At 46.0% G+C, this 17,079-nt stretch overlaps 1 protein-coding gene and 1 long non-coding RNA gene across 2 annotated transcripts; both read left to right on the top strand.

Moving 5' to 3' along the window:
• Window positions 1-7,378: 7,378 nt before the first annotated feature.
• On the top strand, window positions 7,379-9,794 carry LOC146759205 (uncharacterized). The gene is made up of 3 exons (XR_014932237.1): window positions 7,379-7,434; window positions 8,014-8,130; window positions 9,531-9,794. It is a non-coding gene; the product is annotated as an uncharacterized LOC146759205 (long non-coding RNA).
• A 1,010-nt stretch (window positions 9,795-10,804) lies between these two features.
• On the top strand, window positions 10,805-15,239 carry LOC146759204 (obscurin-like). The gene is made up of 4 exons (XM_085510166.1): window positions 10,805-11,072; window positions 12,921-13,092; window positions 13,712-13,816; window positions 14,715-15,239. The coding sequence occupies exons 2-4, from the start codon at window positions 13,080-13,082 to the stop codon at window positions 14,864-14,866; spliced, it is 270 nt and encodes an 89-aa protein (XP_085366292.1). The 5' UTR covers window positions 10,805-11,072; window positions 12,921-13,079; the 3' UTR covers window positions 14,867-15,239.
• The last annotated feature ends 1,840 nt before the right edge of the window (window positions 15,240-17,079 follow it).

Here is a 17,079-nt window from a genome sequence, read left to right as displayed (position 1 = left end):
GTCACGTGTCAGAGGATGTCTGGCACGTCAAGTCTCATGGCAGTGCAGTGCATGACAAACTGCAACAACACTTTCCTGTGGGCTCCTTTGGGCACGAGGCCCAGCGGGTGACACACCTCTGGCTGCAGCTCTTCAGAGCCTCCCAGCAGCCACGTGATGCCCATGGGAGAGACACAGCTGACCCGCACAGCAGACGATTTACCAGCTAGCTCTGGTTTACAGCAAGAGAAGATACAAGTGGCGATGCTGAATGGTGAAATACTGCGAGTGTGTGGCATGGGTATAAGATTGGTGAGCCTGAGGATGTTCAAAGTCAGGCTGGACAGGGCTCAGAGCACCTGATGGAGCTGCGGTGCCCCTGTTCATTGCGGGGGGAGTCCAACTAGCTGACCCTTAAGGGTCTCTTCCCTATCTATGAGATACACGAAAGCTGATTCTGCAGTAACCAAGCTACCAACAGCAGTTGTTTGTCTTACAGCTTGCCAACACAGGTTTTAAAATAACAGCATTGATTACTCATTTGATAGTCACATTACAGTGCAAAGCACATGGAAAAGTCCATCAGCTAATTCAATTAATTCTGGGGGCAGACCTGCCAGTACAAAATATTATGCTAACATGACAAAGAGAGAGAAGAAAAGCAAAATTAAGACTAGCTGACAAGCCTTGGCAGGAAGTTCTTTTCTCCATAAATTTAGTCCCATTATTCAATTCTGTTTGGAGCTGTCTCCATGCCTCTCTGCAGTTCGTTCTTTGAGAAGAAGCAATTAAGTAAGCTCTCCAATGCCAAAGTGCATACACTGCTCTAGGGCTTTGTTGTTTCTCCATGGACCAACAAGGGTTACAAGCCAGCAGAAGATGATGAAGAGCCTCATGCATACTCAGTGTGAAAAAAAAAAAGGCAATTGTTGCTGGGAAGAAGGTGCATTTGCATCTGTGTCATCTGCAGAGGGTACTGCAGAAATGGAAAGTCTTCCACTGGAGCAAACAAAGGGCTCTCATTTATTGCAATCAAGGCCCAGCATGTGGATCTCAGAGATCAGACCTACACCCTGCAGCAAAACAGAGACCTGCGTGGGAAAGTTCAGTTTCTCTCTACATCTGTGCAAGAAAAAGCCCACCATGGAATGACAGCTAAGTAAACATCCCTGTGATTCTTCACAGGTCTCTTCTACATTTGGGATCACTGCTACAAAAAGAGCATTTTACATCATCTCTCGTGGCCACCCTGAGAGAAGAGCAGGAAGGCTGGGATGCTCTTTTTCCTCTCTTTCCCTTGACTTCCTCTATATCTTAGGGACGAATCACAGGACAGAACACAGAAATCAAATGGCTCTACAAAGCAGATTGGCCAGTTCAAGTCAAAACAGCCACTGAAAACACCCCAGATGCTGTCTTACAACAGCTGGACTGTCGGGGAGTCAGGTGAATGCAGTCTGCTGGCCCTGGGCAGGAAGAGGACAGCCCAGACTGTCACATACCTTTCACTGAAAGCTGATAGAGCATTTTATCCCCCTCACAGATGCACTGACAACTTCCAGCATCATCCATAGAGACGCTGTGAATTTTCAGGGTGTGTTTCTTCCCCTCAATGTGCAGTTCATAATTTTCACTGGCCTTGAGCTCCTTCCCATCCTTCATCCACTCCACAGTAGCGCCTGTGTCTGAAAGCTCAGCCTGCAGTTTGGCTTCCTCACGCAGCCGAGCGCAGATCTTTTCTACATCTTTGCTCTTATTGGTAAATCTCACTGCAGCACCTGTCAGGAGCAAAGGCCTCGTTATTTCAATTGATATCAGGCTAACGTGGTCAATGTTTGCTGCAACATCTCTGAAAAAGTATCACCTTTTGTTCCTGCACTCATCATTGTGTCAGTGCTGAGCAATTCAAGATATTTCATTTGGTCTTCTTACAGGATTTACTAAGTAAAAATCAACCAAACATCTCCTTCTACTGATTAAGAATGCTCTAAACATGCTTCTGCAGAGGTTTCCACCCAATGACAAACAGCTCCTCCCATAATGAATCTTTATTTGTTCTACTTTGTCATGCTAAGCTGATTGATAGAGATATTATTGGAATGATTGCTCCCCTACTTCTAAACTATTCCAGCGCAATCAGAAAGGCTGTCTGAACCTGGAGCTGAAAGTACTGCTCTATGGTGATGCAGTGGTAAACATGGTGACTGAATGCACTGGCCAAGAGCTGTGAACTGCAGACATTCATCAGCCGGCATGAAGCAATCTGGTTCAGATACCAAGCAGCTGGGTAGATTGGCTTACCCTACACTCAGTGCTATCATGTTTAGGTCATTACCAGGACTCACATCAGTCCATGTGATGCAATTTCAGGTATTTGGTACAGTCAGTGAATGCCTGCAGCCCCAGTTCTAATCATCAGATCACAGCAACTATGCCTTGACTGTAAGAGGAAAGGAGAAGGATCAAAGCAAATACCTCTCACTCTCATCTTGGTGCTGACATCAACATTTTTGGCAACAAATTTCACTTCTGCTCCATCATCGTTCTTGGGGACGTTCTCCATGATTAGGCTGGGAGTAGTTTGGGTTCTCTTGATGATGCAGGTCTCGCTTTCCTGTAAGACTTTACCATTGAGGCATCAAGTGCCGCAACACGTTGTTGTAAGGTCAATAGTAAACATGGCATCCCCTCCAGGTACAGCTTCACCAGTTGTTAGGGGGGATTTCACAGCCAGGACTGGGTCTGAGGAAGAACAACGTTTGTCTTAATGCTCTTTAGATGCAAGTCTGGTATCTCATTTAGAGATGGAAGATTAAATCATAGGTACATTTCTACTTCTCCCTTTGCATGAGTGCTTGAAGAAGCACTTCTATGCTTAAGATCTGCTACAGAAAGTTCTGCCTCTTGCACATCTGACATATCAAAAGATAAGGATATTCATGTCTCTGTCACAGAAACATAACTCGTATCACTTTAGTGGTATCTGGAGGTTGATAGGAGATAGGAGAACTGGGAATAAAGGAAATCCTTTGGTGTGTTAATGCACTACTGTCCTTAAAGTCAAAGGAAGCATCTTTAGGGAACCAACACAGCTGCTCAGCACACACTGACCCATTTCCATTGGGGTTTTTGTGCTTACCAAGGTGCACGCTCCCTGGGAATTCCAGAGACGGGCTCTGTCCATGCGCATTGACTGCAGACACTCGGAACTGATCATCAGCCTCTTCAGACAGATTGCTCACCGTGAACTCTGGGACGGGGACATGAGACTTGTGGCACTCACCCACGTGAAGCCAGTTAGTTTATTGGGTTCCACAATGTAGCCATGGATTGGAATGGGGAGGTGCATCTTCGGAGGGGACCATGCCAGCGTCACTGAGCTTTCTGTTTTATTTTTCACCACGGGGTCAGCTGGGGGCTGGGTGGGAGGTTTTCTGGGAGCTGAACAGAAATAAATACAGAAATATTAGCATAAGGTCATTTAGGCTGGAAAAGACCTTCAAGATCAGCAGACTCAACTTTCAGCATGACCTACTGAGTCCCACCATTAACTACTGTGGTACCTGAGGACATACATGACAAGCTTATTCCTGCACGTATTTGCATAGTGAATATATTCACCCTCTGGTTGCTTTGGAACATTTTAGAGGTTAAAATCCCATCAGACTTTTTCACTGTGTGCAGCCACTGATACAGGCAGGAGGCTGGGAATTACCTGATGGGCTCTAGTTTCAGACTACTGACACAGTCAAGGATTGATTTCATTTCATTTTGGCCATCAGAAAGTTTGGTGTCTGGTTTCAGTCAGCCATCTAGACTCCAATTATAATCATATGGAGAACAGCGCATTTAGGAGAACTCATCTCAATAAACCTGAATGAAATCACAGAATCATAGGATCACAGGAGGGCTTGGGTTGGAAGAAAACATCAAGATCATTCAGTTCTAAACACCCTGCCATGGGCTGGCTGCCCACTAACCAGCTCAGGCTGCCCATCACCCATCCAACCTCGCCTTCAACACCAAGGACAGGCATCCACAGCTTCTCTGGGCAGCCTGAAATGGAAGCAATGAGCCACATGTTGAAGATACTCAAATATTCATGACTGTAGAGAGAGCCAAATACTCCATACATAGTGCCTGCCTGGTAAATGGCATTAAAATGCCAACAACAGACTCATCCAGCTCATTGAAAATGGTGTGAACATGGCGTACAGGATTCTTCCAGCAGCTAGTTAGATCTGCAAAGTGTAAAAACATGAAATCTCAATGCGATACCATTTTCCCTCATAACATAAACAGACACATAACTGCTTTGGGGTGCACTGTTACCAGCCTGTCAGTTGCTGTTAGTCAGTGCTAGATGCCAAAGGTCCCACTAACACAGCATGAAGCCGAAAGCTAGACGCTGGAATCAGATCTCCTGACCTTACCATCAGAAATCGAGATGTCATATTTTGCTCAGAGGTGCCTGCTTGTAGGAGGGACAGCTTCCGAGCTTTTTCTGCTCCAGGAACCAGCTCCAGCTTCAGAATTTAAACAGCAGTCAGAAATTAAACTGAGCTTTGTCACCTCCATCAAATAGAAGGAGTGGTTGGGTGGTACAGCTTTCCAAATCACTTAGAAACTGTCACAACAATCAGATGCCTACCTTTTCTTTTTGAACTTGTTAATACATAGAGCTTAATAGCATCAGAATGCCCCAAGCACTTCAGATAACACGACAGCTGTAAACCCTTCTTTAAGGATTCCTTTGTTTAACCACTGAGTAACTGTAATTCAGTGGTGCTGGTGGGAGAAGGGAAGTCCTAATCTTCCCAGATGGTGAATAGAGTTGATGTTCACATGCAGACTGGTGCTGCAGCACAGCCAGAAACCACTCATCTGGGAAACACAGCACCAAGAAAACAATGGGAATAGCTTCATAAAATCAGGCAGCTTCACCCAAATTTCATGTCAGGTCCATTATTCTTCCTATTTTCAGGAAGAAATGTTTTCCCTTATTCTTGTAGTTTTATTTTCTTTTCCTTTCCAGCAAGCAGCTTTGTAGCTTACAAATTGTTTTCTAATCACCTCCTGGTGTGGACAAATCACACAGGTCTGACTCCATGTTTTACATAGTTAGCATATTATATTTGTTCCACTATGGAACTGTACAGTCATAGAATGGCCTGGGTTGACAAGGATCCCAAAAATCATCCAGTTCCAACCCCCTGCTATGTGCAGGGATGCCAACCACCAGACCAGGCTGCCCAGAGCCACATCCAGCCTGGCCTTGAATGCCTGCAGGGATGGGGCATCCACAGCCTCCTTGGGCAACCTGTTCCAGTGCGTCACCACCCTCTGAGCGAAAAACATCTTCCTACGATCCAACCTAAACCTCCCCTGTCTCAGTTTAAAACCATTCCCCCTTGTTCTATCACTGTCCACCCTCATAAACAGCCATTCCCCCTCCTGTTTATACGCTCCAATCAAGTACTCAAAGGCCACAATGAGGTCTCCCCACAGCCTTCCATTCTCCAGGCTAAACAAGCCCAGATCCCTCCACCTTCCCTCATAGGAGAGCTGCTCCAGCCCTCTGATCATCACAGTGGCCCTCCTCTGGACCCCCCCCAACAGCTCCACATCCTTCCCAGGCCTGGACACAGTGCTGCAAATAGGGCCTCACAAGAGCTGAGCAGGAGGGGACAATCACCTCCCTCTCCTGCTGGCCACCCCTTTTTCAGTGCAGCCCAGAACACACATGGATCTATCTTTTCCATACGGATATTCCCATCTGTGTACATATATATACCACACCTACACCCCCACAATCTGCTACAACTCCATAGAATTTTCAAGGTTGGAAAAGACCTGGATGATCTTATGATCTTATGATCTCAGATCTTATGATCTGGATGATCTTATGATCATCCAGTCCAACCATCACCAATACTTCCCAGTTAAATCACATCCCTCAACACAACACCCAAACTTTTTGTGAACTTCCCAGGGTCGGTGACTCTACATGAGAGAAAAGGGCACTCAGATAAGGGATTCTGCATTTGCTATTAGCAGAGGTGGGATGAGACCGAGCACTGCCCCAGCTCCTGGGATAACGCAGAAGGGCTGAGACCTTCCAGCTGCTTCCACCCAGGGTCACACAGCAAAGCCGACCCTGCAGGAGTCTGCATCATTCTTTGCATGGCATTGCTAAGAGGAAGATCCCCCCCCTACCCTTGGCTCTACACTCCAGCTGCTGTCTGCCATCTGTAAAGCCACCACAGCTCTCCTACTGGAGTTCCCATCTGCACAGTGACAGCTTGGTTTCTTCTTAATGTCAAAGCAGCCACAGCCTCAGTGCTTCTCAAATCTCCCCTTTTCAGCTGATTTCCTCTTTCTAGTGGCTGGGCAATTCCTCCCTCTCACAGTCATCCCTCTGCCCCACTCTGTGCCCACAGACCCACAGAGGGCACACAGAGCCAGCCCTGTCCCAGCTGCTGCTGCTTCACATCTGACAGTCTCAGGAGCTGAGATCCAGGCCGAGACAGCAATGCCCAGACATGGTTTGTAGGACGTTTGTGATAGGAAATAGGGAGGTTTGTGATTAAACCTGCCCCCTAAGGAGGAAGGCAATGCTGCCTGCAGCCCCAGCAGGCATTACAAAACATCCCCATTTACAGGAGGGTTTTAAATAGCACAATTCAGGAACTACAACTGCACAAATTCCTGCATGCCCTGGAATAAGTTTGGGAATGGACAAGGTTCTACCACCTGTGCAATGCCATAGAAAGAACAACCATCCACCTGTAAACCTCCATCCTCTCCCCTGCTGCACAAAGGGAAGCTCAACAGCAGTGCACAAATGTCCCAGCAATGTCTGAGCACTGCTCTGTGCATCCCAACCTGCTCATCCCATCCACTCCTGGCTGGGCAGCAGGATTGGGGTGGCACACTGCAATGGGCACAGAGGAACGTGGAAGCCCCACACATGTGAGGAAGGGGCTGGCTGTGCTCCACACTCACGTTATCAGACGTGATTTGCCCTTCTGTGGGGAGCCTCTGCTCTTTCCCAGCTCATCCTCCAGCGTCTGGGACTCCAGGATCTCATTCAGGCTGTTGTTGGCTGCGGGGCAGCTCCATGAAGAGCCGCCCCTCCACCGACCGGCACACAACAGCCGCTCCCGCGCACTGCGGCTCAGCCAATCGGAGCCGGCGGAGCTGCCGCTGCCCGATGGGACCCCCCCCCCCACATATTGACCCCCCAGACGAGGAAGAGGAGGAGGAGAGCGACGAGGAGCTGCCGCAGGAGCTGACGTTGGGGCGGGGGGGCAACGCGGGGGGGGGTCGGCAGTGGGGGGTGGGGTAGGGGAGGGGGTGGGGCAGCATTACCCCCGGACCCCGTGGACCCCCCCCCCCAGCCAAAGTGCTGCTCTCCGACCCCCGCGGGCTCTTTGTGCAGCCGCTGCCCTCCAGGTAAAGACCACGCCCCAATTTGTGACCCCCCCCCCCATATTGCGCTTTGCCCACCCCCTCCCCCAACCCCGCAACCCCCCCCCCTCCCCACATCGCCCCCCTCCCCCCCCCGGGTGGGGTTGGTGGGGTGGTGTTGTCGACGATGTGCCTTAAGCCGCGCCGGGGTCGTGTGCCAAACCCCCCCCCCCCTCCATCAAGATGAATGGGGCGCTGAGGGGGGGGGGGCTCAGCCGTGAGGATAAAGGGGGGGGTTAATGGGGGGGGGGGGCGGCGCTATAGGGAACGCAACTGATTTAAGCCCCCCCCCCACATTAACACCCCATTGTGTGTGGGGGTGGGGCACCCAATAACCCAATAACCCCCCCCCAGTGCCAAACAGCCCCAACACCCCCCTCAAAGCCGCTGCCTTACACTGTGCCCCCCCCGCATGAAGGCAAAATAGAGAGGAAAGTGTTTTCCTGTCTTAATGAGGCATCACGATGCTCCCTGTGAAGGGCAAGTATAGTGAAAACGGGGAACTGGAGTAAGCTCTACAGCAGACTACAGCAAAACGGTTTGACTGTTCTGATGTCCCTGCAGAGAAAGAAGACGTGTTTACAAGCAAGGACAAGGTACAAAAGGAAGTGAAGGCTGTACTGACTCAAAATACCACGCTGAGCTTGCCCAGGAGAAGACTCACCAAGATTCATGTCACAGGTGAGAGAAATTGTTTCGACTGTATTGAATCCCCCAACAAAGAAGGAGGGGAAAGTTAAGTGGTTTGACACATTCAGCCCCAGCATTCAGTGATGTAGACGGTGCTTAAATTCTGTTTATTTCATGCACTGTTTTGTTTGCCTTCTGAAGCTATGAACACTTAGGACTTGGGTAGCCTCAGCTTAAGACAGACTGGAAATAACTGGGGAATTTCCCTGGGGATCTCAAGTAGATGCAATGATAGCAAAATGAGAAGTCAATAATTTCAGGGGAAATTAAAGAATATTAAAGATATCTTCAGGGCACAAGCACACCCCTGCAAATGCTTCTTCCTAAATAGTCTCAGAGACAGCATTTGGTCACAATGCTAGAAGGCGGCACTGGTGGTTTCTATTAAATTAAAGAAACCTGCAACTAAAAAGGTTTTCCTGTATTTTCTTTTGTTTTCTTCTCTATAGCAGGTACAAAAGAAATGCTTAAAAATAGAAAGGCTTCAAGCTGGTGCTTTTCTTTCCAAAATGGAGGAAGACAGGCGTTCTATTTATTAGGAGAGTCTGATAGGAAAGTGGAAAAAGGCTTTTTACCAGGGTCTGTAGCAACATAACAAAGGGCAATAGTTTCAAAAGTGAAGAGGGTAGACTCAGTTTGGACATGAGAAAAGTTCTTTATGATGAGGGTGGTGATACACTGGAACAGATTGTCCGGTGAAGGTTGTGGGTGACTCATCATTGGAGTGTCCAAGGCCAGGCTGGATGGGGACCCTGGGCAGCCTCATTTAGTGAATGATGTCCCTGACCACGGCAAGAGGTTGGACTGGATGATCTTTAAAGCTTCCTTCTATACCCAAATCGTTCTATGATTCCATAGGGGAAACCATTTTATTACTGCCTCTGAAAACTCAGGAGATATTAGAATTGTTTTCAGAAATATGTAGGTGAGAAAAATACATTTCCTCACTATGACTTAATTACAAACAGAATTTAACCTTGACCCTCACCTGGCTTTTGCTGGCAAAGCAACTTACAGCTGTCAGCTTGTTTGGACAATTTAATGCCTGTCCCCTTGTATGAAACAGACTTTTCAATGACTGCGTATGCTGGTGTGCTGCTGGACAGTGGGGAAAGGGGTGTTTTTTAATTTTTGAAGATTTTGGAACATGATACTGGTGGAAATGAAAACAAGTTTAGGGCTATCTAAGCTGTTTTGGTCTGGCAGGGAGGAAGTTCTTCACTGGCAATTGATATAGTTCAGATGTTGGCATTCAGTTCATAGCACTGTCAGGAAATGTGAGTGGGAAAGCTGTCCTCAACGGTACAGTCCAAAGACTAATTTGGGCATTTGGGGAAGGCTGTGTAGAAAAGATTCATGTCTTAAATGTGCCCGTTTGCCTTAAATTCCAGAAGCAGAAGATGCTTTTATCAACAAGGAGAAGGTGCAGAAGGAGGTGAAGGCTGCACCAACAGAAAATGCCACGCTGAGCTGCGAGGTGGCCCAGGAGAAGACGGAGGTGAAGTGGTACAAGGAGGGGAAACTGATCACCTGGTGCAAGAAGTTCAGGGTGGAGTCAGAGGGCAAACAGCGTCGGCTGGTGGTGAGCCAGGTGGAGAAGAAAGATGCAGGGGAGTACAGCTGCGAGGCTGCTGGCCAGAAACTCACCTTCAAGATTCGTGTCACAGGTAAGACAGGTGTTGTCTGAAATACAGCAGAGAACAGTAAAGTAAAATCTAGTTTCTATTATACAGTGATCCAGGTGCAGTAGTCTGTGCTGAGGTTTTTCCCCTATACTTGATTGCCTGGGTTTGTAGCAAGTATTTGGTTTTAGTATGGCACAAAGACCTGTTTCAGTCTGTCTGTAGAATAATAATTACTGATATATGTACAATGGAAGCAGTGTTCAAGATATTATTCAAATCTCTCCTGTGCCTGAGATCCCAAACTGTAATTCTTGTTCACCGAAACATTTGACTAAGATAAGTATGTGCAGTGAGGCTGGAGTGCATGTTCTACGTGCAGCCTTTCATGGCAGGAGAAGCAGGAACTTCTCCTAGTAGTACACTGCCTTTTTACTATGCCTTTATGTTGGAGGCTGCATCTGGATAGGTGAGTCTGCTACTCACAGTAAGAGACCTGGTAGAGCTGACTATTCCCAGAGCTCAAAGTAAAATAGATATCTGCAAATCACACACAAAGAACAAAGGACTGCGTTGGTGAGCATATTTCCTTTGTGCCTTTGACAGTCACAGTTGTGGCAGTGGTAGAGGCCATGAGGAGTCTGTTCAGGAAGCCAGGAGTACTGTTCTGGGTCATGAAAAGGCAGCCAGTGGTTTGACTATCACATGTTTATGTGTTTTGATGTTTCACAGTGGGTCTTAAGTAAAAGGAACTCAGGTTTTGGTTGCCTGCAGGACAGATGTTCTTTTGGGTTCAATATGTTTGCATAGTGACTTGCAACCATGGGATGGTGTTCAAGGACCCTCTTGGTTCCTTCAGTTCCTAGGTTCTTTCTTGCCTAGATTTGACACTTTGTTTCAACAGAAGAGCTGATATTCTCTAGTGAAGGCTATTAGTTTGGGCACAAGTGGTAACCTAAACCTGTTCCAACCTGTACATACAAACCTGCAAGATGGTCTCATTTCAGTCCTTCTGTTTTTCTTTTCTTCCCTCAGAGCCAAAACCTGTGTTTATAAACCAGGAGCAGGTGCAGAAAGAGGTGAGTGCTGCCCTGGCAGCAAGTGCCTCCCTCAGCTGTGAAGTAGCACAGGATACAACCAAAGTAAAATGGTACAAGGATGGAAGACTGCTTGCCTCCTCCAGAAGGTTCAAACTGGAATGTGTGGGCAAAACACGGCGTCTGGTTGTGGAGCAGCTGGAGAAGAAAGATGCTGGAGAATACATCTGCGAGGCTGCTGGCCAGAAGATGACCTTCGAGCTGGAAACAACTGGTGAGCATTCAGAAATTCTCAGCCAGGATTTTGTAGCCTTGTTGTGAACTGGGTTTTAGGGTGAAATCTCAGTTTTCTTTGCACCTGACAGTGTGAGAATTTGCTCTGGCCCTTTGTGTACCTCCCCGGTGCTCAGCTGTTCCTTCCCTTACTTGGGGATAACGTCATTTATTCAAGGTGATGTCCAAACGGGCTTGTTAACAGTCCTCCGCAGTGCTTTAAGCTGTCATAGGTCAGCCAGAATTTATGCATGTTCTATAGCCATTCCTACATGTTGAAAACACTGCACTGTGCTTAAGCTTCAGCATATGTTCCAGTAAGTACAGTTCCATTAATTCTAGGGAATTGGGTGAATTAAGCATAGATCTGAAGGCTCCCTTTGCTGAGTGCAGAGATGGAAGGACTAATGTAGATTTGACTTGATATTTTCCCTTCTATGATGGGAAGGAGCTCCGTCAAAGTAAAAAAGTGGGCATTACTTCCCAGGGAAATAAGAGAAGTCTCATTATTCACAGGTGGTGAACTCTCATTTTCTCTCTCAGTCTGCAACCAGGTTGGGTTGCTGTTTCAGTACAGGCTGTTTTATGCAGGAACTCTGCTCCTCTGGTTAATCCAAGTTGTATCCAGGCCCTTCAGAAGGAAAGGGAAATAGCAGCACAGAAATATGGTCTGATTCTGACACAAATAAGTGCAGACCTGGAGAGTTAAAAGGGATTGTGTGATGTTCAAGGGACTTTGAAGCAAAGATGTCCCCTAGGTAAGATTTGTGGCTGACATTCCCTATACACTGTGGGCACACAAGCTAAGGAGAGACTAGTGATGAGCATGCAGAGAAGCCAATGATTCAGACAGGTTTGTAGTGACACGACATTGTAGAGTTCTGTCTAGTTCTCCTTGGCATAGTTTGGAAAATGAAGATGAGGAGATTGGTGGTAACCAATATGGGTTCCTCAAAGTCAAGCCATGCCTGACAAACTTGGTGGCCTTTCATGATGGAGTAACAGCATCAGTGGATAATGGGAGAGCAACTGACATCATCTACTTGGACCTGTGCAGAGCATTTGATCCTGTCCTGCATGACATCCTGGTCACCAAACTGGAGAAAAATGGTTTTGATGGATGGACCAGTTGCAGGATAGGGAACTGTCTGGATGGTCAGACTTAGAGAGCTGCAGTCAATAGTTCAGTGTCCAGGTGGAGGGTGGTGTTGGGACCAGTGTTATTTAACATTTTTGTAGGCAACAAGGACAGTGGAATCAAATGCAGCCTCAGCAAGTTTGCAGATGACACCAAGCTGAGGCACTTGCTGTTGATGTGCTAGAGGGAAGGGATGCTACTCAGAGGGACCTGGACAGGCTGGAGAGGTGGGCCCTTGGCAGCCTCATGAACTTGAGTGTGGCCAAGTACAAGGCCCTGCACCTGGGTCAGGGCAATCCCAAGCACAGGCACAGGCTTAGAGGAGAATGATTTGAGAGAAGCCTTGACCCTGAGGAGAAGAGTTGGTCTGGAGGGAGGTGTCCCTGCCTATAGCAGGGGGACTGGAACTAAATGACCTTAAAGATTCATTCAGTTCTATTGTTTTTCTACCCTTAATTTTGCTTGAAAGGTTTTAGAATAAATGAGATTCTGGTTTCCATGAAAACTGTTTGCAGGGAGCTCCATTGTAGCTAGTAAGTCTATCTTTTAGTTCAATGGCAATAATGCATTGACTGTGTTGAAGAGAGAAATGACTCAGGAATGGATGATGGTTTAGAATAAAACATAATCCTACTTATTTTCTATGCAAATATGTGTAAGGAAAAGATGCTGCACTCAGTTCTGGAAATACCCTGACAAATATATCTCTAGTGTTTCACAGCTGGAGATATCAAGATTGTTAAAGCACTGGAAGATGTGGAAGTGAATGAATATGGGAGTGCATCTTTTGTCTGTGAGATTTCACACGATGAGGTTCAGAGCCAGTGGTACAAAGATGACAACAAGCTGAAGGCTGATGACAACATCAGTATGCGGCAAGATGGTAGGGTGTAAGAGGGGGATCTTTCTCCTGAGTGGGGGGTGGGTTGGAGATCAAGCATATAAGACATCTGAAATGAAGAAGGTTCAGAAGGGAGTTCCCCTTTTGTTTTGGGACTGAGGTTAGGGTGGAACAAGTGACATGGTGGGATGCTTAGTGTGGGAAGTGTGATGCTATCCCACCATCCCACACTGCCGGGAGCAGGTAGGAAATGAGTGCAGTTATTTCCAAAGTGGGGGTGAACAGCGCAGTCAGTTCACCTCTCCAAAGAGGTTTTGTCTGACAGTGAGTGTGATCCTTCTGTATCAGGTACTTTGAAGGTGACGGTGGCCACATTTGGTCAGTCCTTGTAGAAGCCATGTTTAGATTACGCTTTGGTGGGGATGTGGACGTGGAGGAATGTGTGGTTTCATTGACATGAGAGAACAGGCAGTGATGCTGTGAAACCAGATGGATGATGCTCAGCCTGGCCACGTGCCTCAGAGCTCTTTGCTCAAGGAAGCCAAGTGTAGTTGTGGGTTTGCTCTCAAGAGCACAGTTTGGTAGGGATGAGCTGGCGGTTGGACTAGATGACCTTAGTGGTCTTTTCCAGCCTTAGTGACTCTGTGGTTCTCTGCTTCAGGAAAGAGCTACTCGCTGACTTACACACGTGTCCAAGTCAAGGATGCAGCAGAAATAAAATCTCTAGCAGAAAAGGCAGAATCTCGTGCCCATCTTTCAGTTAAAGGTAATTATGCTTCTCATGACAATTTTGATTAAATTATGTTATAAATGAGCTAACATCCTTTGCTTTAATTTCAAGGAAGTTAAACACCACCAGGACCTTTCACAGAAATAAAAACTTCTACCTACCTACCTTTCTGCCCACAAAATATCCAGCTTCTCTTTTGCAATTTACTTTCGCTAAGTAAAACAGATTATTTTCTTAGGAGGTTGATTTTCTACGTTTAGACTTCAGATTTGTGTTTGAACGTTGAGGGATAAAAAACATAGCTTGACTTTTTCTTCATTTTCTCTTGCTGTTTGAAAAGAGCACAGGGTTGGTTTTTTTTTTTTTAATATATACAATGTTAGGGTATATATATGATGTTAAGTGTGATAAAGAAAACGGAGACATTTGAGTTAGCACACTACTCAAGAGTTCAGTCCCCACCTTTGCCACTGTTAACATTATAAGGGCAAGAACTTCCTGGAAAATGAATTTCTCCTAAGTAGAGTCATTACATTTGAGCTACAGAGACCTTTACTAGGTGAAAACTTGTTGTTCAGAGCTAAGTTGCTGTATTTAACCAAAGTAATTATCAATGTCCGTGTTTCATTGAACCTCTTTTCCATTTCGTAATGCGAGGAGTTTGATATCGGGATGGGAAGGTCATGGTTTGATTTGGATGTTGGACTGGGAATCAGAAGATCTGGGCTCTTTTCAGGTTGTCAGTCTTATTCTCTGACTTCTTAACAACATTCTTTTCTTTCTATTATTTTTTAATGATGTTTTAAGGCATTCTGAGCTGATAGGTGTAGTGTTCATGTGCAGTAATGCTGACGTGAGTAAGTGGGGTGATAATGTAAGGGTTTTTTACATTCCTTCTAAATCTCTGCTTTCTCTTGTTCCATCCTTCTTAAAGAGCAATCCATTAATCTAGTGAAGGAGCTGTGTGATGAGGATGTGACTGAGCCTGAAGAAGCCAAATTTGAATGCGAGATATCCATTCCTTCTGTGAAACCTCCCAAGTGGTATTCCTACGTGGGGAAGTCTTACAGGCTGGCAGAAACTTGATTATGCAGCAAGAAGGCACCATCCACCGGCTGACCATACCAAAAACCACCACTGATATGACAAGCACCATTCAGTTCTCAATTGGCAAATCAAAATCCACAGCCAATCTGCTTGTCAGAGGTAACATATCCAGGCTTGGTTTACATCATGAAGATGAAGAATTAATTAACGTACAGCCTTCCTTCACTGGGGTCTTTGAAATATTGTGTGTGTGTCTGGAGGGTCTGCTCCATTTCCAGTTCAAAGCCGTTGGACAATCAATGAGACAGCTGCATCTCAGTAAAAGATCTGTTTGAATAGCTGTGATGTGCTTACTATTCAGATCTACAGAGCTGAGGTTTTGTCCTTGGCTATACCAAAGAAGTCAGATCAGGTGAAATTAATTGTATTTCTGAACTAGACAAGTTTAAGTTTGGTAGCACCTAAATTTGAAGCAGTTTGTCATTGATTTCATCTGAAAGAAACTTGCAGGCTTTTTATCTGCTGTTGTCCCCAGCGTAAGAGTCTCCATTCACATCCTAAAGTACTTGTTATATTTTCAACTCACTCTTATTCAACTCAACTCACTCTTATTTGAATAAAAGCCTCAACAATTGGGAGCAATTTGTTTTGTGGGAGCACAGAACAAGAGCTGGACCTTGCATTTGGTAGATAATATACAGTATTACTTTATAGAAATGTAGTCAATGGCATTCCCTATAGACAATCGTTTGTTTTATCTTTAGAGTGGTTCAAAGAACCATTGTGAACATGACATTAATTGGAATGGAATACACGCAAGAGACTTTCCTCTTCTTCCAATTGTCCTCATCCTTTCTTCTCTTCCACCCCTGCTTTGCAGATTACCATATAGAAATCACCAGGAAGTTGGAGGACAAGACAGCTTTGGAACGTCATTCTGTCATCCTGTCCTGTGACTTCAGGCCTTCTCCAAAAATTGTGAAATGGTTCAAGGGCCACACACTCATCAAGCCCTCTGAGAAGTACAAGATCAAGAGGGATAAGCATTCAGCAGAGCTCAAGATTCTGAAGCTGAAGCCCGATGATGCTGGTGTGTACAAGTGCAAGGCAGGAATTGCAGAGACTGAGGCCACGCTGACAGCTGAAGGTATGAGCAGGGAGGGTGACCTCTTCCATGTCCTATTTCACCTCAGATTTCTCTTCTTGGGGTTGATTTCTGCCATTCTCTCCTGCTAAATTTATAAACGTATAATGTTCACTGAGAAGATTACACAAAGATCATCTAGTCCTACCATTCTACCACATCCCAGTATGATTTATAGTAACAGTGGTAACAGTTCACCTTGTTTCCCCACAGCCCGCAATGTAGAAGTAACGAAGCACCTGCAGGATGTGGAAATTGAAGAAGAGAGCTCTGCTGTCTTCTCCTGTGAGCTGTCCCATGATGACGAGGACGTGGAATGGTTCCTGAATGGCAACCTCCTTTACACCAACAATTACAATGACATCAAGAACGTTGGCAATTGCTGCACACTGACAATGAAGCAGGTTAAGCCTGAGGATGCTGGCACAGTGACAGTGAAGTCAGACAAAGTGTCAGAAAGCGCGCCTGAAGGTGATAGGTGGGTCTGATCACACCCCTCCTGGATGTAAGAGATGCTAAGGAGCTCCAGTTCATTCTATTGTGCAGCAGTCCTGCTTCTAAAGCTGACCTCTCTGGGGTGACAAGTCATCAGAGGCTTTCTTCCAGTGGAAGGTTCCATTGCAGCAGATATCAAGGAAGGAGGATGGTTTTGGTGTCCTGCCAAAGCATTCCATTGCTTTTTATCATCATTTTATTTAGCACAAGGAGAGTTACAAGAGCAGTTTCTTTTACTGCTTCAGTAACATGCAGTGTCAATGCTGTTGTCTCCAAGGATTTATGACTGAAGGAGAGATCATTCAATGTGTGTTTTGCCTCTGGGATGACTAATGACCAGGCTGTGAGCAACCTGATCTAGCTGTGAATGTCCCTTTTTATTGCAGGGGATCTGGGCTAGATGGCCTTTAAGGGTCTCCTCCAATTCTAAGGGTACTGTGATTCTAATCTGCTCTCCCCAGCAATTAAGCTCTTTTACTCTATGCGCTCAGAGTTTGAAGGATTTCCTCTTTCTCCTTTCTTTTGCATTTGGTGGAAGTTTTTTCCCCAGTATAAACATCTGATGTGTGAAATAGAAGATAGATAAAAGGAGTCAATAAAACAGGAAAATCAA

The sequence above is a fragment of the Coturnix japonica genome, chromosome 10 (genome assembly GCF_054131305.1).
Source record: "Coturnix japonica strain WE chromosome 10, WE-NBRP24, whole genome shotgun sequence".
NCBI classification, from domain to species: Eukaryota; Metazoa; Chordata; class Aves; order Galliformes; family Phasianidae; genus Coturnix; species Coturnix japonica.
This window is presented reverse-complemented; position numbering and strand designations above follow the sequence as displayed.